The sequence below is a fragment of the Passer domesticus genome, chromosome 1 (genome assembly GCF_036417665.1).
Source record: "Passer domesticus isolate bPasDom1 chromosome 1, bPasDom1.hap1, whole genome shotgun sequence".
In the NCBI taxonomy this organism is placed as follows: domain Eukaryota; kingdom Metazoa; phylum Chordata; class Aves; order Passeriformes; family Passeridae; genus Passer; species Passer domesticus.
The window spans coordinates 45,428,221-45,451,835 of record NC_087474.1 but is presented as its reverse complement, the minus strand read 5'-3'; the positions used below and the strand labels follow the sequence as shown (position 1 = coordinate 45,451,835).

Genomic DNA, 23,615 nt, shown 5'->3' with positions numbered 1-23,615 from the left:
CCAAGATACATTTTTCAAGCCAAACATTATTTTATTCATACTAACTTTTAATCTGCTTTTCCATCGATTTAGTAAAATTAGTAATGATTTACCAGCATAAAACTCTTTACTTTTAAAAACAAAAAACAGACCCTTTCTTTGTAAAATAATCAGTAGCAATATTTGATGGAAAAAAAGGTCTTAGGAAGTTCTCTTTCATAGTAAGTAGCATGCAGCACAGGGCATACAATGAGTTCAAAATACTTACTTTAAGGACTATACTATACTGATATATGCATATGTTGTTATTACATCCTAAAGCTCACCACCAGCACAGTTTAATTGCTGTTTTACAGCAGTTTCCCATATTTCTTAGAGATTTCTCTAAAAAGCCTGCAGGTAACAAGAACTCCTTTATACCTCTTGGTGACCATATTTTCAATTAATTCCATCAGAAATATTCTAGTACAAGTGAGAGCTTGAGAAGTGGAGCTCTGCAAATCGCTGTTAATTGTTACTTTCTAGAACAGAGGAAAACTTCTCCATAAAATCAAACCACTCAAGCAGATGCAGCTCTGGTTAGAAATTCATAGTTTGTAAAGAAGAAAACAGAAGACAGCAGGAAGAGTACATCAAAAGAGAAAGGAACTTCACAGTACCTACACAGAGTCTACAATCACTACGTTCGTATTTTTGATTGCAATAGAGGTCAGCATTGGTATTATAGCTGTGAGCTCATGGAAAAAGTAAAGACATAACAAGTGAACTTCAAATTACATTCAAACTCTCCACTAGACTTGTGCAGTCTATATGCAACATATGCTGCTCTGTCCTGCTTCTAACCAAAACAGCAAGAACAAAATTAGCAGGGATTTATCATGCTAACATTATTCCTCCCCATGCAGTGCACACAGACTCCATGTCTTGAGGTGGTAAGAAATGGAAGAATTCTTTTCCGTTCACTAGAACAGACAATGTTCAAGGGAGTATTTTGTACCTACTCAAAGCAAAAGCCATCTAAAAGAATTTACTTCTACAACTGCAATAATACTATTAGCTTCCCAATATCATGAATGTGATCCCATTCTCTACTATGAAATCACAATATACTTGGATTATAAAAAAATAAGAAAAACAACCCAGTGAGAACTATTTCAGCATTTAAAAGAAAAGACCATAAATCCAGTAATTTCCCTTCCAAAGAGACTCTGTGATTGAGCTAAAACCATTCATTCTATCCTTGCACAGACTTGTACATGACTACTAAACGTCATTTTCTGCTCTCCTAAGTAACTATTCCAAGTAAAGCCAAAAGTCTCACTCACATGCTTAGCAGCTGCCTGGAAAGTCTCAGTATAATACTTTGCATGAGAAAATTTGCAAGTCTGTGACAAGATGATGCCCTACAGCACAGTTTCTCACAGAACAGTCTTCCAGGTTTCAGTCCCTCACTTCCCTCAGTTCTTTGCATAGCTCAATACAACATATTATCATATAATCACAGAACATCCTGAGTTGGCAGTGACCCACTAGGTCACTAGGGTCATCAAACAACCAATTCAGAACTTATCACGAGAATTTATCTTGAACTCCATTAGGAAATGAAGGAAGATATATAAAGAAAAATTACTTTTACTCTACTTTGTCCTTTTTTCTCTCTCATTTGCTGCACACAGTTAAATTAAATGTAAACTTAAATAAAAAGATACATAAGACAGAAAATATTATCTGAGGGCTCTTTGTAATCACCATGGTCTTGCTGCAGTCTGTGGTGCCAGAGCAAGAACTCAGTCCAAAAATATCATGTACAGAAAAACACTGAAAGGCTGTGATTTCATGCCTACTGTTACCTTCAGGTTTAAGTAGCTCCCTTGGCTCTTACAGTCATAGCAATTAGAATTTCCAGACAGCTCGGTGGCAGATATTCTAGGTGTTCTCTACATTGCAGCACTTGCTGGCAGATGGCAGTCAATACTTACCATGAATGAATTAAACTCACTCGTATAACACATGGCTGTAAACCTGAAGACTTTTTAAAAGCTTTCAGAGTTTTCATTCTGCCTTTCATAGTTACAAAGCAACAACAGCCAGCTATGTGACGTAAGTCTCAATTTATATCATGGGCTAAGACCTACACTAGGATATGCAGGTCCCCATGCTGTTGTTTCTGGAGCTCATGAATACATTTCTACACTTTTCCACTCATGCTAGTCTTTTCAGTAATAAGTTATTTAAATATAGGAGAACACTATCTACTGAAGAACAAATATGTGCTTGATCAGAATACTGGAGTATCAAAGAGAAATAACCTGCCATACACTTGTGATTTATTAGTCTAGTTGCCTGAAGTTGGAATTTTATCAGAAGTCTATCCCACATCAGAGAGATTATATACTTTTCCATTACCAGGAGGTTACTTAGTATATCCAGATGGCAAAGGTTAAACCATATTTATGTCAACTTTGACAGGCTCTCTTCTTCTAATGACCTGAAGTCCATGAGGACCATAAGTAATTAGCACTGTAGAAAAGTCAGAGCTGTAGGCCTTCAGGAAATTTTTCAGGTTGTTTTTGTAAGCAGGTACTAATTTTTAAGTTACACTGTGGCATTAGATAACCTTCTTTCCTGCCCACTATTAAAAATTTCCTAATGTAAATTTTTCTATTGAAATTAACTACCTATTCCAACTCCCTGCCTATCTGTGCTACAGTTAGCTGGACAAACAAGCAGCTGAATGCTTTTTAAACACACAAGTGACTGGGTTTTGCAGATGTATAAGGACTTGTTATTTTTGATTGTTGTTGGTTGCAACCTCCAAGCTGCTTTTCTTAACTTCAACACCCATCCATAATGAAGACTTCTGATTTACAAGCAACATTCAAATACACTTTATAATAAATATTATAGGATAAAATTAGACAAGGAGAGAGGAAAAGAAGTGTGAAGGTACAACTTAGAAAGAAAAATGTGAAATTGCTATAGTCAAACCCTGAGAATTTACCAGACACTTTATTAAACTGCAAGGCAGTACTTTACAGTGCTGCTTTTAAAATATGTTAACACTATATCACAGTTCCCGGCAGCAAGAAGTCTTTCCAGAAAATGTGTCATCACTGTATGCAGCATATTTTATAGCCAGTATAATTTCATTTTATTATATCCAATAATATTTTTCTGAAATTCTAGGAAGTCTCCCCACAAAAGATAAGTAATGACCATATTTTAATCAGCTGGCACAAAGTGTAACCACCATACCACAGGAAAAAAAAAAAAAAAAGCCTTTATTACATACACCAAAATGCCCTCAGTTTCATTTTGCCTCTGTGGAAGACATCGGGAATAAAACCTGTAAGAAATTCATTCAAGTATTACGTAGCACAAAACCTTTGAACTGAAGTTATTTCATTCTAAGACTGACCTTTACAGTTGAGCCATTCTTGACAGAAGAAGCTCAGTAAGCTCAGAATCCTACACATTGTACTACTGCAGCAAGAAAAGCTAGAAATTATGCCAACAAAGGCTGAAATATATGCCATTTTTTTCACATGTCCACAAGCACTCTGAAAAGATGAGCTGTATACCTCTAAGTGAAATAACATAATTTTCCTTTTCTTACCAGGCTTGGATTTCTGCTTTGTGCTCTGCCCCTGCCCAGCAAACACTGCTGTGGAGCCTGGTATAACAGTCCTTTCCTCTAGATCAGACTCTGGGATTGTAGCACAGCCACCTACGTGAAAATAGAAGACACTTAATGCAGAGTTTATGCAACAAAACAAATTCACTGGTGCATAATTGAGGGAAAGAGGCAATAAAGTAGCTGACAGGAACACATAAAACTAAAATAGTCTTGACTTTCACTTCAAGGAAACATTTACTAAAGAAAACTATTACCATTGTTTAGAAGGCTGATTACACTTTAATGAATTCTATTACTTAGGTCATGTTGAAAAAAGTTTGAATTAATTTAAACCACAAAATATGCAAAACTGGTTCCACATAAAACATGGAAAATAATGTGATTTTTGTTAAAGATCAGATTACTGGGAGCTATTTTTGTAATAAAGTAATTAAGTGTGAATGAAATAACTTTACAAAATCAACAAACCTTATGAAGATTGTTAGCTTGCCACAGTGAATGGCATGCTGATTTTTTTGGATGGGCTATTAAATACAGTATTTTTATTAAAGGAAATGCAGGGTCACTTTCAGTATCCAATAACATGCCTTACTCAAGTGATTATAGGATGTATGGTAAAACATCTTCTTTGTATGTTTCAACATTGCTTATGAGCCGCTCATTAGACAACACAATTACTTACAGCTTTTTCTTCAAATATGTTTAAATGCCTACATTTAAACTATGAAGAGAGGTATATTCTAGTAGTAGTAGCATCAGCTGGAGTAGCTTGCAGTGGAATAGGTTGATGTACATTTATTTCAGAGCAGCTGTGGTCAGGACACTGCAGGATGTGTCACTATTCCACAGCAAAAAGATGGCCTCACAGTAAGTGCATTGCCAACAACACAGTACACAGCTGAGCTGCATCTTTTCCTCACAGCCCTCCCAGGAACACCACTAGCAAGCAAACAAATCCATGTACTCATCCACTGGGCTTTGAAAGCACATGTTTGTAAGCAGCACACCAAGTCCCAACGGTGCACACAGACTTTTTACCTTCATGCAAGAGTTGTTCTATTTTGAAAAGACATGTTCTGCTCCAGGCCCCATTAAAAGTGTATCAAATTTGCAGCAACACAGGCTATTCTCCCTTTACTAAGCTAAATTAATAAAATTAAAAGTAAGGTTGCATTTCTAAGTAGGAGAGTTGCATTTTCCCTGTCAGTTTCAGAAGTACTGGCAAACCAATGCACCATGTCCTGCAGAAATGTACTGCCCTGACTAGCCAGGGGAAAGCACAGCAGCTCCAGCGAACCCTGTGAAAACACTCAATCCTACCAGATGAAGAACTAATACAGCATCTTTGGTTCCTAAGGAAGAGTAAAGACACAAGCCGCTTTATCCAAATACAGTCTCAGAGAAAGTATAAGTTGCATCACAGGATTTATGTTTGATTTCCAGCAAGCAAATTTTGTTGGTAAGAAAGGAAAGTCCAGAATAAATGTGTCAGATTTGTGACCCATGACAGATTCAAATATTTAGGATGCTATGAAAATAGATATGAAAATGGAAGAGAAAATTGGAAATTAAGAAAATCTCTTCATGTTAAAATACTGTAAAAGTAGTCATATCTGACAATGGCATATAACTGACAATGGCACATAACAATGTTATATCTGACATTGTATTAAATAGAAATGTACCAACAGCCTAAATGAAAATAAATATCTGTAAACCAGTACATTTGTTGTCATTTGAAAATTGTGACTAAAATGTAAACTACAAGATTTGAGGAAACAGAATTCAATGCTTTACAAGTCAATTTAGACTTTTCACATTCTTATTGTTCAGATAAAATCTACAGTCTTAAACACTAGCCTGTAAGTACAGGATACAAAATTAATGTTTCTTGCCCTAAAGAACTATTAAGAATGGCATCATACATTTTAATATTACAACATTTTGTAACAGCATGAGTGAAAACTCACCAAATCAATTAGTATATACTGAATTTCTACATGGAAATAGAGAAATTTTCTAACATTCATGCTAAAATCCAAAATTCAGTAACTTACATGGCCTTGAGGACTGATGGTCTTTGGTGCCACAATATTTCATGAGTTTTCAATCATGACAGTAACTGAATAAGAGTTAGAAAAGGTCTATTTGCCCTTAGCTACAACACACTACTTGTTAAAAGAAAGCAGGATGCATGACTTTGATTTTAATGTGAGAGATTGAGATTTACTTGTCATGATACCATCAGAAGTTATTACAATTAAAAGTAAAATTAACTACTTCTATAAAATTATTTTACTGAGAATACTGACAACTGAAATGTTACCAGTGACATACTATTTTACATAAAAAAGAAAATTTAGACAGAACTCACAGAGCAGTACTATCAGCACCAATATTAAGAGTAGTAATTACATGTTACTTCTGCAAGGATGCCAATAACTGTTTCCCGTGAACTATTCCTGTGAGTATTTTATAAATACTGTTGTTTCATAAAGTCATTCCATGTGCTAAAAGCACTGTTCTCAGTGGGGACGGATTTCACTAGGATTTTTGTGACAGTATTTAAATAAGTGACCAGAAAAGAAAGCATTATAATAGCTATTATTTTACCTTTTTTGAGGCAATGAGAATTACAGGATCAAGGATTACAGGATCATTTCTACCTTGCTCTTCTAATACCAGCACTACCTTCTAAGTAAAGGAGCTATTCAAATTTGCTAAAAATGCCCCTTAACTTGCTCAGATGCATAGGGCTGGGTCCTATGACTGGACCCTCATCTACACACAGCCTGCCTCAACATAAGTGGTACCCACTTCTTCCAATGAAACTAACACGAAATTGTATTTTCTTGCTCCAATCAGCACAGATACACATCCTCAAGACAGCAATAGATGCCCATGACAACATGCTATGATTTCCCACAGGAAAGAATGTGTGGAGACCACACTACAACTACTGTCACACTGAAAGAAGGGAAACATTCAAAGAAAATTTCAAAATTTCACTAGACTGAAAAAGAAACTGGATAAAGCACAAGTATCCACTACCCAATATAATATTTAAACCATGGTAGACCAGGATTTTGTGATTCAAAAACATTTTACAGCTCACAAGGACAGCCATATTGGGGGGGAAGAAAAAAGAAATAAATAAAAAGACCTTTTCTGATAGGACTACAAGCTTTTCATTTCATATTTCAAAAAGCCAACTCATGGTCTGTATTCTGACTTCTCTGATCAGAACTTCTTTAAAAGAACCCTTTGATTTTTTTAAAATAACTCTACATACATTTCAATAAGTATTCGCTGAATGTCTGTTTTAGCAAGCATTTTCAGTTTTTATGCACATTGAATTCTAAAAGAAATCACAGCAACAAAATAATTCACATTCATTCACAGTTAACTGAATGGTACAGATCTGAAAAGTGAAATATTTAAGGAAAAAAGGGGAAAGGAGGAGGAATAGTAGTACATAAATCTACACACTGGAAATTATCCAAGCTGAGAAGTCCTCCAGATGTCAGTCTGTAAACAGAGGTTCATAAAATTAATTTTCCCATTAATTGTTGGCAGGAATAACATCTAGAATATGTTATTACATCTGACCCACTCTTTCCCCCTTTTCCATGTAACTAAATTCTTGTCTGGCATCACAGATCTTTTATCAGTTGTGATAAATCCAAGAAAGCAAGTTTCGTCAACAAAACTGCTTGATTGGGGTACAACATGCATAAAATTACACTCAAGCTAATTGTGAACTTTGTTCACCAAAGGAAATGAGACTTCTCTTGCTTATTTTCACTACATCTGTTTTTGTAACACTTTTGGTTCTTAAGCTGGAAAAAGATACCTACACCCAAAGGAAATATAAACATATAACACATATTGAACAAAAATTAAGTCTTGACAGTTTTCCTACAGATTCCTATCACCATGTTTTTATGCATTTTAATACGGCTTTTAAAGTTAAAAACAGGAAAACAAAAGCGGTATACATCAGAAAAAATGAAAAGGCACTTTGAGGCAAAGATTATTTGAGTTTCCTTTTTCTCTTCCACTTAATCATAACCTAAACTAAGCATAAGTTTCCATTTTCCTCTGAAATTAATTCTTACAAGAGTCCACAGAAAGAAGAAAAAACAGCTTCCTGAGCAGTCTTTGGTGGCAAGATAGTCAAAATGTGAGCAGGAAGCTCTGTAAATAGCAGGTTTTGCATCCATATATATATAGCAGGTATACCACTATAAAATGGAGATAAACCATAAAATTATTTCATAGAGAGTTCAAAAAGCTAAACCCAAAACCATGCTCACTCGACTTTTATGTTCTGTTGGCAATTTTAGGAAAGTGTACACCAAAAATGTAGTCTAATGCTTTAGAGGTTATTCTCTCTTAAAGAATTTATCAATTAATTGTACCAATTCTGCTAGCTGCATTTATTCAAGTCCTTTAAATTTTACTAGGATCTTCCCATCAGAAAGTAGCCTGTCTGTTGAAATAAACACTGCATGAAGGTGGTAAAGATAACACTACTGCTGCTTTTTAAATGGAAGATAAAACAACACAATCTATAGAAGAAAACAATACATATTTGAGAGATTATGAGATCCATGGAACATCTATTCACATACCAGCCCTGGCTTAGAAGGCTATCATTTGAATAGACACATTCCAGGAATGCAAACACATTTCCATTGCAGAGTTTGAGGAGAAAGAGGGAGTTGGGGGACTAAGACAGAAAGCAAGGCAGGGATGAAGGGGGAGGGAAGGCAGACAAAAAGTTGTGTTTGTTTGTTCCTTACTCCTAAATGGGTGTCTGGTAACAAACAGTGTTACAATTCACGGAAAGTATTTCTGTATTACATTCTAGTGGAACAATAAATTAGGGGAAAAAATTATAGACAGAACAAAACCAACAGAATATGTAGTCCAAGGTCATAGCAAATCACCAAAACATATTTTCAATAGAAGCACTCAGACACACTAAACTGTTGTTCTGATTTACTCATGTTTTACTGAAATGCTTCTTAACAAAATCTCCAGTTCTTAAATTCCATAGCTTTTTTTCCTATAATAAGTTGACATTATTTGCACAGAGAGCTATGCAAAAATAATTCACACCAATTGTGTGGCTTCTGTTTGAGCTTGTAGCCCATTCAAATATTTTGAACATGCCTGAGTTCATAAAACCTTGACTTACAAAGTTCAGGGTACTTTGGCAGCAGAAGCTCTTTATAGGAGCAACTGTGGTGTTTAAACTGTCAAATAGTCTTGGCCATTCTTCCAGGATGAGGTTCAGTGCATGTGGTATGCAAGTCATACGAATGGCATTGGGAAACACATTGCTAAGAGCAGATCCAGCAGCTGTTTTCATTAAAGACACATTATTGGACATTCAGCCAAGAACACAAGATCAACATTCAGTAGTACCCTTACTGAGGACTGAGAATGCAGGAACAGTGAACTGTATAAATGCCACCCACTATCTACCTAAGGCACTTGGTACACACTGAGAACAATGGATGAACGATGATAGTTGTGCTTCAGCCACAAAAGTGCATTGTTCCATCCACCCACCTATTCACCTGATGAACACTGGCTGAAAAACATGCTCTGTGTTCTGATATGTCTTGGGAGAGGCATCTTACTGTAGTGTATTGTAGTGCTTGGAGGATTTCCATCTGCTTTTACATAACAGAAAAGAAAAAATCAGCTTACAAAGGAAATTTTCAAGGGGATTATCAACTCTTGACAAACAACACAACCATAAAAATCACTACTTTTTCAGAGCACGCTGCCTCACAAAACACCTGGTGGTTTTTGTTGACTGGGTCTCACATCCTTTTCCCCACATTCAGTGTGCCACTAAGCATAGCTTTTGCTTATCACAACTGCCTTAGTTTACAAGATGTGACTAAAGGTATGTATTCTATTGCCATCTCTTAAAGATGGGGGAGTTATCTTCTTTTAATTGTGCAGTTTTCTCAATCTCTTCCACCACCAATCCTCCCTCCAGCAAGATATCTTCTGTTAATGAGCCACTGAGTGTCACTGCATGACTGATAAAATTACATCATCCCATTGTGAGATTCTCCACACAGGGGGAGGAGCCAAGCATTCCTTCCCAGATATAATCTGAGATTTGGAACACCACATCAGCCTTTCCCCACTGAATTCCCAGAGGAACAGCTGTCTTCTTCTCCACTGGATTCCAAGGAACACCAGGCCCATCTACACCACTGAATCTTCAGAGGAAGACCACACCCTTCCACAGGATAAGTGCTTCAACAGAACCACATCTGTCACTCCAGGGGGACTGCAGGCACCATTTAATGGGATTGCTGCCAACACCCTGACCCAGAGGGTGTCAGGTCATATTCTGATCCTGTCAGTGGTTTTGGGGTTTTTTTTATACTGTTAGATTTGTATTTTAATTTTCCTAGCAAAGAACTGATTCCTATTCCTTTATTTTTGCCTGAGAGCACCTTAATTTCAGAATTGTAATCATTCAGAGGGAGGGGGGTTTACATTTTCCACCTTAAGAGAGGCTCCTGCCTTCCCTAGCAGACACCTGTCTTTTCAAACCAAGACAATAACTAAACATGGTCTTCTTTCAGAATGCTTAAATACAGCAGTAGCAGAAGTTACAGAATATACTGCCATCAATCTATTATCAGGACAACATTCTCCATTCAGTAACAAACTAATTTATGCTACTCTTTTGGGGAGCAAGAAGATGCAAGGCTTTTGTTTTGGTTTATACAGATAAGCTCATTTTGCATACAAATATACATATTTATGTATTTGGATACATGCAAATATGAAATACATAAAGAACTTTATACAAAATGGTTTTTTAGTAAGACTTTTTTTTAATCTGTAGAGCCTGCATTGCCTTGTTTTTGTAATACACGGTTGTAAGGAGGCTACTACTAGACCTTTAGACTTTTATATTAACTTACATCAAAAACTTAAATAGTTAATGCTCCCTTTGATAAACCCTTTCCCTATTTTTGCTAAAAGCATATTTAAAAGAATTTTCAATGCCATTTCTGATTTCTATCTGCCAATACAATAGAGAGCACCTCAAAGACAGTGTTTGGAGCAGCTGGGAATCTCTGGAGCACGCTTGTCAAAAAAATTTTCACAACATTGTCTTTATGTAGTCTCTAACATTTCTTCAGAATACAGTGAAAGTAAACAGACTAAAATTGACTTTTATAGCCTCAATAACAAACCCTCCTGGTAACCATCATTCTAAAAATTTAGAGAAATATTTTGCTCCTATTCACATTTAAAAGACTTGTATGTCCGAAGCACATATATGAAGTTTTCTTTCAGTTGAAGACTCAGTTATGAAGACACACGTACTTGTATGTATGTGCAAACACGAATATTGGACTTGTGAAGGAGGAGCATTCAGAAGTTGAAGAAACTGTAAATGTCTGTGACCTGGTTTGCAGTGCTGTAACCCATGAGTTATGAAAATGTTCCGTCACGCAACCATAGTGCAAAGACTGTCCAAGTGAGCAGTCTTGGACTGATTCAGGGGAACAAATAACTATTTATCTGCAGGGAGTTTACAGTATATTGGCCTAAACAAAACAACAACAGGAGAAAGCTAAAAAATGCAGGTTAGTGAAAATGTGATTTTTTTCTTAGCTCTAAACAATAAATAAAAGACAATGCAATTTGCAGCATGAGGTCTTGTTATACTGGGGATTTTGGATGTCTGACACAGCCTTGACAGAACAGTAGTAAAACAGAAACAATTGATGAGGGACCTATGCCTAATCCAGATGAGAAACTGAGTGAAATCAAATAAAAAGCATTTGGGATGTATGCTAATACATGATTCAGGGCTAGAGAATACAGGAACAAAACATACTGACATCAGATTTTGTATCAGATATACTGTGGACAACAGAAGACAGTGGACTAGCAACTGGGATTAAAATGTAGGTACTGAAGAATGCATGTTGCTCAGAAAAACTAAACTAAATTGGTAAAGTAATACTTCCTAGCACTATTGTAATGGACTACTGAAAGAGAAGTATACAAAATTGGCCACTTTGGAAAACTACTCTAAAGTAGTTTAGTACACAAAATGTCAAATTTTAGCAACAAAACACAAATGTCTTATTTCAATAGTCATTTCAGTTGCTTTAATATTATGAGAGTGAAAAATGATGGCATTATGGAAATGAAAGAAGATACAAAACCCACAGAAATAGTCACAGGCTGAGAGAAGAAGGTCCCAGATCGACGACAAGTAAAATTTTGAAATCCACCTGAAAACGTTTCATGTAAGGAACAAGAAAGGTCTAACACTATTGAACAGAACACTGGTAATACATCTGAAATACTGAGTTCAATTCCTGTTACCATGTTCATGACAGTTCAATTCCTGTTACCATGTCCATGTTAAATAAACCTGGAAAACTTCAGCTGAAGATTACTAAAATCACATAGGAATCACATACCTCATTGACACTTGAACAGATGACCAGTCTTGCTGAGCTAAGACCACTAAAAATGGAACAGACTGATCTTTATCAAAAATGGACTTTAGGCCAGAAACACTTAGTGTCTGGCAAAATAGAAGACACTCTCAGAACAGGAAGAACTGTCCACAAATTAATTTTTACTAGACACTAGGTTTCTGACTACCAAGAGAACAAGGACTTTGAATAATCCCTGAGCATAAACCATGGAGGTAAATAATTCTGTTTATGAATGAGACTAAATTAACTTATTCAGAGATGGAGTTTCTGAACAAGGTGTTTCTTTTCTTCCTTCCCTTCCATCCCCGCCAAATAGAAAATATAGGGAACAGAGGTCAAAACAAGTACAGATTTATCTATTAGCATTCTGAAGTTATGTCTTATCTAATTATGAATAGTTATCCAATTCCTAGAACATAAATAAATTACTATTCTCTATTTATCTATTCATTTATCTACCTAGTGATGAAATAAACATGGATAAAAGCATTCACTTTTAAGGTTATTGAAATAAACCAACATCTTTCTGGCGGATTTATAAGAAACTGCATAGAGATCATTTAGGCACTAAAAGTTTAGGAAATCAAAGCATTCATAAGGAAAAATGAGAATTCTCTTTTTTAATATTACTGAAGTTCCCTTCTGCAGTTGAAAAGCAGCTTTTGCTGAAAATTCTTGCTTCTCTGTAAACTATATCAAAGATATAGTTTGATATATTATTGTTTTAATGTATTGGAAATGTCTACTTTCTCAGTTGTACCTAAATATTAGATTTTTCCATAGTATGTAGAATATGTAAATAACATTGTATTTGTTTAGTCATTAAAAATGTTGTTTCAACATAATTGTCAGCTATTACGTTTATTCATTGCACTAAGAGTTAAGAATCAATCTAATTATACTAACCTATCTTTCCTCCAACACTACAAAAAGAAACATACATTACTTATATTTACTTTATTTTCATTAGCATTTAATACTTCATTCACTATATACTCCACTTAGCAAATAAATCCAAGTATTGTCTTGTGTTAGCTCAACCTTCTACAGCATTAAAGTCTCTGGGATTAACTTTAAGAGGAATCAAGAAAAGACAATCCTTGGCTCCACTAAGGATCATAATACATTCAATTAATTTCGTTTATTTGGACGAAATGAGCACAAAACTGTACATAATAGTTAAAAATTACATCTTATCCCATAGACAGAACTTTTTCCTTTGTTTACAGGACTTCCTATTCAGAACATTTTGCTCTACAAACTGCACAGAATTTTATTCTTTCACTACTACCACACTTGTACCTGTGTAAATCATGCCATTTTACTGAAGTTACTACCATTCAAATGTTATGAAAATGATACAACTGAGGGATAAGCAATTTTGCATATATAAGCATTTTATGTCAAATCTCCTGCAAGCATTTTAAGAAGCAGCGAGGAGATTCATGTGCTTCACATGATAAACTTTAAATAAAATCAACTTTACAAAACTGCAGTATCTTTTGATCAAACACGAGGTATCTGAAGATCTCAAAAACGATTCTTCCAAAAATCTCTAATAAACAGGGAGAATCCTGGCACTAAACTTTTCAGAGAGGGGGAAGAGATTCGGTTTGACTAATGTCATAAAATGAACTATATTCACTAGAAGATAATGAATAGTTCGGGAGAACTCTGTTCAAATTCAGATGGGTTTTTTTTGCAAAAAGCAAGGTCTGCTTTTACAATAAAAATGCTATGTCTGAAACAAAGTGGCTTTTTATATGAGAAAGCACAGGATTAACTGTTCTGTTTCATTTTATTTAAAAGCTGACATTGCTGCTACTGTCTAAGATAATAAATAAAGTAAGTGACAGAGCAAGTGATACTGTTATTCTGCTACTTTTATGCCTTATGCTTATTTAATTCTCTAGGTTTTAAGGATCATCTTGTAGCTTGACCAGGACAATGGCCTACTCATTTTTAAAACATGCTACATTTCTAAATGTGATTGGATACCCTGAAATCTGCTTAAGTACAAAGTGAAAATTGTAGGCAAAGAGGAGCCCCTACTTCCCCTTCCCCTCCAAATCACATATTTCTTTGTTTGTACAACATCAGTACATGCTAGAGAAAGTCTATTTCAACTTAAATATAAATTTTGTAATGTTTATTTTAAATAAAAAATAATTTCAAAATGTCTACCTCATCTTCGAGGAAAGTATACAAAGCAAGATAAAGACTAAATTATGAAATATACAATTCAAACTAAAATTAAATGTATTGGACAAATAACACAAAGCTAGAGAGATCTTATAGCTTCCTTTGCCCAATCACACCAATCAAGAAAAAAAGAGAAGAACAAGTTTAGAGGTCCTGCCAGGAGTCTGCTTCAAGTCATGCTCTCCATGGGGTCCCAAACGCCTTTGGGCACATCCATCTCCATGGGCTGCAGGAGGACAATCTGCTCCACCATGCACTTTGATGGGCTGCAGGGGGACAGCCTGCCTCACCATGGTGCTCAGCACAGGCTGCAGGAGAACCTCTGCTCCTGCGCCTGGAGTACCTACACCACCTCCTCCTCTCCTGACTTCGGCATCTGCAGAGCTGGTTTTCTCACACATTCTCACTCCCCTCTCCAGCTGCAGTTTAACAGACCTTTCCCCCCCTTGTTAAATACACAATCCCAGAGGTGATGCCACCATTCCTGATGGGCTGGGTCTTGGCCAGTGATGGGTCTACCCTGGAGCCAGCTGGCATTGGCTCTGTTGGACAGAGGGAAAGCTTTTGGCAGCCTCTCAGAGAAGCCACCCCTGCAGTCCCCTGCTACCAAAACCCAACCAAGCAATACTGAATACACTCTCTTACAGAACTGGACCAAAAGAACATACTGATATTCCTTTCTCTAGGCTATCATCACTACTTGGGTCTGGAAAGTCAAATATTATTTGAAATTGGTTTTTATTGTTTAAAGCCATTCTCAAAGCCAGGATTTTGCAAATGTTTATATGCTTTAAATTATTTGGTGGACCTCAGGAAGCTACTGATTAAACTAACACCATGCCTGCTGCTTCTCCTATACTTCAGCAATGTAACTTTTCCTCTACTGGTTCTTTTTACAGTCCACCTCTTCTTCCTTTAAACTATCTTGCCACCGCACTGACTTACTAGCCATACTTTCTCTACTTGTACATTACATGAAATACAATAACTAGTCCAAATACCTGTATCTGAGTGGCAAACCAAAGACCATCAGAAAATATGGCATCCAGAGATCATCACTGTAGCTTGTTGATGTCATACCCATAATATCAACTTCTTTTGACAGTTCATTAACAGCATGAGCAATCTCTTAGTGCCCCCAACTGTGGGATATCTGAAGTTATTCTAAACATTTTAGAGTCAAATTTACTACAAACACTATTATGAAACATTGTCCTCTTCATGTCATTAGACAGAAGAAGTATTCAATATGAAAAAATAATTACATCATTTTGACTGACAGGTTGGAGGTCTTTTGGACTTGATATCAACTTTTACTCCAGCAGCACCAAAATTCCTGCAGGCCTTGGTAAGGTCTGAACTCCTTCATTAAAAGCAGTAACTTGACTGGGGACAATGTCTATAAATAAACAACACCCATCAAAAACACAACAAAAAAAAAAATCACATTATGTAAACATCATGCTTCTTAACTTCCTTCCAGTGAAAGTCTGTGTTCTATAAAGAATTTATTGTATAGCCAAGCTTACTCTGGCATTATGATTCTCTTCAAGTAATCTCCCAAGATCACTGAAACATGTTAGGTTGTCTCAGCTCCTCTCCATAAAAAAAGCTTAATGACCTCAAACACAGAATAAACAAAGGCCAAGGATAATTGGTAAAAAAGTGTCCTCTATCCCTTTATTTTAATTTGGTCACGTCTACAACACCAAGAGAAGCAGAGCAATGGTAGCCTGTCTTGAGGGTGTGAGACTTCACATTGAAGATTCAGCGTCCCCTCTGAACATGATTAAAACACTTCTAAACTCTGTTCTTTTCTGAAACTGCAAGTTTTGAACATGATTTCATATCCAACAGACAGATCCCTACAGGCCAATGTATTTTCTTTCTCATTCAAAATTTATGAAATCAGACCAGTATCTAGAATGCAACACATCCCCGAACATTCCGAGTATATGACAATAAATGAGAGGTTTTCAAAGCCTTGAGAAAGATTATCCTAATTAATTTTAACAGATTGAACTCAGAATTGACTTCAAATAAAATATTATATTATTGTTATGAAGCACTACATAATTTACATTAAAACACTGGCTATACTCTGTTCATATGTAGAAAAAAATATTTATTAGAAATGCTAAAAAAGAAACTCCATTGGCTAAATATAGATTTTCCCTTTGAAAATGACCCAGAACTAAAAGAGAAATTGGAAAAGACATTGTCTAGATAATGATTTACCTAAATAGAGTTACTGAAATCCAGATCCAGTTTCCATTATACAGCCAAACAGCCTGCAGGTATAATATCTTCAGCTGGCACCAGGCTTAATGCTTTTTTTATTGATCTGCCCATGACTTAAGTGCACACATAGGATATGGATTGTTAAACAATTCTTGTTATCTATCACTGATTATGGAAATATAATACATCTTGCAGCAGCATCTGCACTTTCTCTAACATGAAATGCTACTTAAAGCAAACTGTCCATTTTATCCTGTGAACTCACTAACGCTTGTGGGGGTTTTTGTGTACCAGCTAAATGGCTGAATTTGTTAAGCACCAATTACACAAAAAGCCCTCTCAGCAACAGCCCACGACATAAGTGATAAAGTATCATTAAATTCTTTGCATTTGATTTGCAACAAACGCAACATATAATTATAACTGAAAGTAATAAGTACTTTCAGGTTCTATTTCTTCTCTTCCACAATTGATCCTTACCTTCTGCTCCTTTGAAGATTTCAACAAATTTGTGGGATTTGTTCAAGTCAGTCTTTGCAAAGGGTTTGGGACAGCTATTAATACAGCATCCTGATTGTTTACTATTTGATGCTCAGTAGGAATTAATAGAAATAAATCAATGCAATTTTCATATTTTCTTTATACTTTTGTCTCTGTACTTGTCACAGAGACAAGAATATAGCACTGCCATCAGAGCATGAAAATTACAAGGAAAAGTGAGGCTTCTACAGTCCTCTAGTTTTTTTTCCTCCCAGAACAGAATTCTGTAGTTGTTTTCCTTTCTACTAACATCAAATTTGCAAAAAGCTAAAAAAACCCCACCTTCTGTTCCTTTCTTTTATCCAAACACTAAAGAAACACCCACCTGATGTGAATTCAGACTCTGAAGGCACTTCTTTTAAAAGAAGTCTACTTCAGGGTTCACTCTCATGCATTCTGCTAAGTCACGTTACCAAACACTACATGAATGTTAGTAGAACAGTAACAGAGAACCATCAAGTAAACAGGAGAAATCCTGACTAAATTAAGTCAATGGCAAAACTCCCAGTAACTTCAATGGGGCCAGGATTTCATCCTTATCTTGTTGATCAAAGCAATTATTTCACTATTCATAAGGACCAGACTGCTGCACCTGCCAAAAATTTCTTAAAGCAGCCTACCATGGTGAGTCTTAATGGTATATACCACTTTTACTATTCCTTTTTCATTCTACTAAGGTAATTCTTCAACTGACAAAAATATAACGTCACAAACAGCATCCACAACAAAGATCTTTCCTTCTTATTAGCAAATATGCCAGACACAATAAAGCTCTCCTTAGCATAACCTTGCCACAAATATGCAATGAATTATTTGCTCCCTTAACACCTATTCCCAACCACTGATGGTCATGCCTGCTGAAGCAGCATATCTGCATTAAATAAGAATGATTTGACGCAACAAATAAGTGCTTTTTTGGTTTTGCAATGTGTAACCAAAAAAGCTTCCTATTTTACAGTGAATCACAAAGTACACACTGGAAGGAATATCTTCTACATACCATGGACCCAAATTCACAATAGATTAACTGTGAGTAGTATAACAGAACACTTCTTCTATTTCTTCACAGGGTTTACAATATACACTGTAACTACACTAACCAAAATGATGTCATGTATATACAACTCAATAGCCAGAGAGAATCAACTTATCCACATGAGAATCAATTTCACACTAAGCTAGAAGAAAATTGGTTTTAACGTGTTGCAAAAATGAGCAAAACCAAGGCTCTTTTCTACATAGACACCAGTATTTTTTATTTGAAAATATTTGAGAAATCTGTTGTAAAATTGTACAGCAAGCGTTTCTCCCTTGATAACTAATTAAATGAAGTATCCAAGCACAACTGCTTCATTTTTTCTCCTCAGACTGGGATATAATTGCAAAGTATTAATTCTGCCAATACAGTTCCTTTGTAGGGAAACATGGCAATTGTTTACTGCCAAGGGCATCATAAGAACTTATCTTACTTTCAGAAGGACTTTTAATCACAGGAACATAAGACAATCCTGTCTGTAACACATTATATGACCCTTTCTAGATCTTTAACTACTTCATCATATCTGGCTGGAGTCTATTTTACATTACTCCATAGAATCTCCTCCATCTCAACAACTTTCTGGTAAAAAATAACCAGATGACTGATCTCTAACATAATTTATTGCGCTAACTTTAATCTGCGTAACCCTCTTGCATTGTTCCATGCTTTATTAACAACCTGATTCAAATGAGAATGTCAGTTCATAGCTTCATTTAAGCATCTCTGAACAGCAACCTAATAACCCTAATGACTCCTCTGATTACAAGGAACCTGCTCCATTTCAGAGAAAATAAAACCAACTAATTCATATATATTTAAATAGATTTTAAGATTGGAAAGCCTGATCATTCAACAAGATTTTACCCTGACATGTCCTCCACAAATCCCTATATGTAATTCAAGCATCCATTTATTTATAAGCTGCTTTCAAGAATGTCACCAGCAATTATTTTCATTTTAAAAACCCTTAATTTTGACTGAAAAGTTTATTTGAAAAAAGTGCTAGAAGAAACACATGCCTATCAATACTCTGATAGAGTTTTAAGATAATTACAAAAGATTTCTTAGTGCAGCCGTAAAATTTAATATAGTTCAGCACCACGTAACTTACATTAAAAAGGTTGTTCATAATATTTATTACCTCTAGCTGCACTATTTCTGTTCACCCATCCATTTGAATTGAGGCATCCTTCATCATCCATATACATCAGACCTTCTCTTTGATCTCTAATGGTAAATTTAAAGGCTGAGTAAATGTTCTTTGAAACACCGAGTGTGGCACAGCTGTTTATTGTTACATAGAAGACAGTAAGTCATTAAAATTGAAACTCAATTAAAACAGTGGAACATCCCCCTAATAATTTCCCAACTTTGAAGTAATACCCTTTTTGGTGATATCTCTAATTTACAGTTAACTAGTTTACTTAAAGTGGAATAAGTCAAGCTTTGGTTAGGGTCAGAATTAATAAAGTACATCTTTCATCAAAAGACAGAGAGCTCCTGGCAAAGCATCCTGCTGTGGTATTTGAACTTAGAACATGCAGCAAACACCCACCAGATATGCAGCCTACCACGATAATCGCATGAAACTCATCAAGCCTGCAGTTTTTACCAGTTTGCTGAAGGCTTCTACAATCCCAAAAAAAGAACTTCAGCATTATGTAGCTAAATACACATTACTTTTTAATTAGTTCTTTAGCAATATTCTAATTAGTAGAGGGTGAGCTAAGCTTTTGCCTCAAAGTGTAACTGAATGTAAACTAAACTTTAAGGATTCAAGTTCATGAACTCTTTCCTTTTGCATCCTTGTTATCATCAGTCTTTGTGTTTCAGCCAGGACACAATTAGGAAAAAAATAATTATTTTAAAAAAAATTAAAATCCACCAGAGTCATGAAGCACCACATATATTTGATAACATTTTCCAGCTCAAACACCAGATCAAAGTTTTAGGGATGGGCAAGTCTGAATAAACACAGGGGCAATGGAAACATGAATTTATGGACCTTCCCTTACCATGTGAATATTAGCTGAACCACTGATACCAGTCTCATGAATAGACTTAACAGCTGACTGCTCACAAAAAGCAGAACAGCCCTAAACATGCTCTCATTCTTTAAAAATCCAGAAAAAAAAACCTGGAAGTTTAATACTGATGATACACAGCTTTGTAACAATGTCAGGCATTTAGATTCAAGATGCTGCTCTTTTTATCCCTAATTAAAATCCATCAAGACCATGGGGGTGCAATTCACAACATACCTACTGAGGAACATTGACCGTCATCCACAACCCAAGATGCTGCCTTAAAATGGCACTTTTTAATCCTTAGGCTGATATGCAAGGGTATGAGTGACATTGGTCGAGGCACTGGCTGTGTCTCACACTCCCTAAAACCCAGCATGCCCAATCACATCTACCTCCAAGTCTGGGATCCAACCACCCAGAGGCACTGAAAACCACCCTACATCACCAGATGGAGCTGGCTGGGTAACATGTTCCCTGAAGCTCAAGAGCTCTCTCTCAAATTAGTGCAGTTAACCTCAGGGAATAATTCTTTAATTGCAGTGTAGTTTTCCACTGCAAAAATGAAAAAAAAAAAAAAAAAAAAAGGAGAAAAAAAAAAAACCCTACCAAAACAAAAAGAGAAATCATTTACTACCACAGACATCTCTGGCTCTCTGACATTCATAACCCAAGAAAATTTTAGCTGAAGTTAAATTAAAACTGCAGTTTAGAGCTTTATCATACAGTTATGAATTTTAAAAACAAGCTTCCAGTACAGAGATTGTCATGCTTAGACTAAGACCCAAGGCAATTTCAGTTTCAAATGTTAAAGTCACCCTTTTACCTACAGTTAAAAGACCTTTAAAACTAATTTTTTTATTTCAAAAAAGCACTGGGAACTTTCCTGTATGCAACTCAAAACCAGCTGTACTTTGCAAGTAAAAACTTTCCAAGTGCCTGGCTCTCTACAGATTTTTGGCAAATCTGTTTGAAAAATTGAAAAGTGGGGGCCTGAGCCAAAGCTTACTGAAGTCTATGGAAAAACTCCCACAGATTTCATCAGGATTTGGATTAGGCTCTGAAAAAGTCTGAAGTAATTGAAAAATCAGTTCTGCATGTATAAAATATGAAATTTTCACTAGGTTTAGATTTATTGGACTCCTTTATGGTAATGTGGAAGAGCAAATACACTGTAAATGGTGTTAGTGATGTACATATAGTTTTACACTGTTAATTCACCACAGAGTTCCATACTCGTACATGTTACTTACACTGCCTACATAACAGAAATTATTAAATCAATCCCACAAATACCAACACCTTCATTTTAAAGTGACCTGAATATTAAGAAAAAAATAGCATTAATACTTTTATTGTTCAAGTGGGTTTTTAATTTTTTTTTAACTGAAGACCAAACATTCACTTAATTATTTTAAATGAAGATTAAACAGACCTTCAAAAGCTGTAAGACAAATTCAGTGATAACATATATTTTAAAAAAAATTATGCAAATAACTATCTCATTCTGGTCACACTTGCTTAGGGCAGTTTATAATAATGTAACACTAGCAATTTCAGCTAAGGTGTAGCTAATTTTTGGCAGCATAAGACAATTAGGTTTACTCAACCGAAATGTGCCAAAAAAACAAGAATAGCAAATGCAAAATAAATGGATTGTGGTACCTGAAATAATGGTCACAAGATCTGATGTGTAAGCAGTGGCAACTCTGCTGACTGAAGGATGCTACTCCCAGTCAGAAGAAACTGAGTAAGTCATTATATTTGACATATCCTGCTTCATTCATCTGTATCATCTCTCCGCTTATAACTATTTGCGGATGGATAATTTACCATGGTTGTGCTTAGGAAAAGTAGACAACCCCTGTAATTTTTGGGTGGTCTTGTCCAGATAGGGATTGCAAAGGAAAAGTAATGTCATGCAAACTGCAGAGCTAATTATGGTCTTCAAATGCCTGTAGCTCATGTACAAATACCAGTGCACTTCATCATGTAAGCTGTTCTCATAGGCTGTTCTTCAAATTTCACAGGAAACAAAAGCTTAGAGGAACAAAGAAATCTGGTAAGTGGAAATCCAAAGACTAATTAGACATACAAAATTGAATCTTCATTAATATCATATTTTAAATAAAATTATTATGCTATATTATTAAAGCTTGGCTTTATTTTTATTAAATGACAATATTTGCAGCCTCTCAAAATAACTACCCAGGTTTTAGCTTTACTTTTTTTTACTTGCTATTATTGAATCTTCTGAAGTGGAAGGTCAGAGACTGTACACTTTTCTCCACTAGCAATACTTTTTTCATAGTTTTGAACAATTACCTTATTAATGCAGATTTTAGGAGTTTATTGTTGCTTCTGGTCTCTGAAGGTTTCAAACAACATAGAAAATAAAGTCCAGTGACAAGCAGGATCATTAGGGGAAATTTTTTCAACTGACAATTATTTTTACCAAAAGCTTACCTCAACATTATGAATCATTTGTGACCACTTATACCTAAGTAGGACATATTAAAATTTAATTTCTACACAAAGAGCCAGCAATAGAATCGTGCACACCAAGGCACTAATGTGTTGATCCCAACTGTACTTAGTTGAGGCAAGTTGGAATTGCAATACTGCCAACTAAATTTCATAGTACCACAAATGAATGAATCCCATATCTCAAGAGGGATTTCTTTTTTATTCATTATGCATGACATTTTCCTCTTTAAATTATTCATTTTTTAAAAAATGTTATTGCTTTAGCCTTCTTAACCTTTGTACTCCTTTCCCCTGTGGTTTTTGCCAGCTGTAATATCAATTGAGGAGGGGAGATGTTCTAAACAATATAATAAAAACCTTTTCACAACCCTACTAAAAAATGTGTCTTGTTACTCTTCCATCATATTTTTCCCCTTTTCACAACATTGGAACTTGGATTGCCCTGAGGAAAAAAAAAAAGCTTATATTTTCTATCAGTGCTTTAATTTCAATTTAAAAAAAAAAATATTCAAATGCTTTACCATTATTTATAAAATCCCTGAAAATTAACCACTTGGGGAAATATCGTTTGAGTCCTGCAGGGTGATGAAAGTTGACCAAATGAATTAAAATTAAAGACCACCTCAGACATTGTTCCCTACTTTCTTCCCATGTCTGACATTTAGAGTTCCTGTTTTCAGCGCACTCACCTGAACCAAGCCAAAGGATGTAAGGAACAGGCTGCAATGTGTTGTTAGGCTCACCACAATCTCTTAATCTGTGTTTTAATAGTAAAACACTTTTTAAAAAGAGCATGTAGGAGCTATGACAGGACTGCAAGGCATATTTGAGCTCTGTTTATACACAGGTATTACTGTATGACCTTGGGAACATCACTTATCTCCTGCATAGTTCAATTCTCCTTTCCACATAAATAAATTACCAAAGTTACTAAAACAATAGAAATAAAAGTTTTAAAG

The 23,615-nt window shown here is 35.5% G+C and overlaps 1 protein-coding gene across 8 annotated transcripts in view; it reads right to left on the bottom strand.

Moving 5' to 3' along the window:
* The window catches only part of BBS9 (Bardet-Biedl syndrome 9), a 286,276-nt gene that overhangs the window by 110,097 nt on the left and 152,564 nt on the right, over positions 1 to 23,615 (bottom strand). For 6 of the 8 annotated variants that reach the window (XM_064417632.1, XM_064417641.1, XM_064417658.1 and 3 more), the window contains one exon: positions 3,596 to 3,706. The exons of 1 other annotated variant lie outside the window; for it this stretch is intronic. In XM_064417632.1, coding sequence (XP_064273702.1) covers positions 3,596 to 3,706 — 111 coding nt within the window. Of the gene's footprint in view, positions 1 to 2,956; positions 3,326 to 3,595; positions 3,707 to 23,615 lie in introns of those variants that run through there. One more of the 8 variants, XM_064417649.1, reaches the window with a different exon arrangement.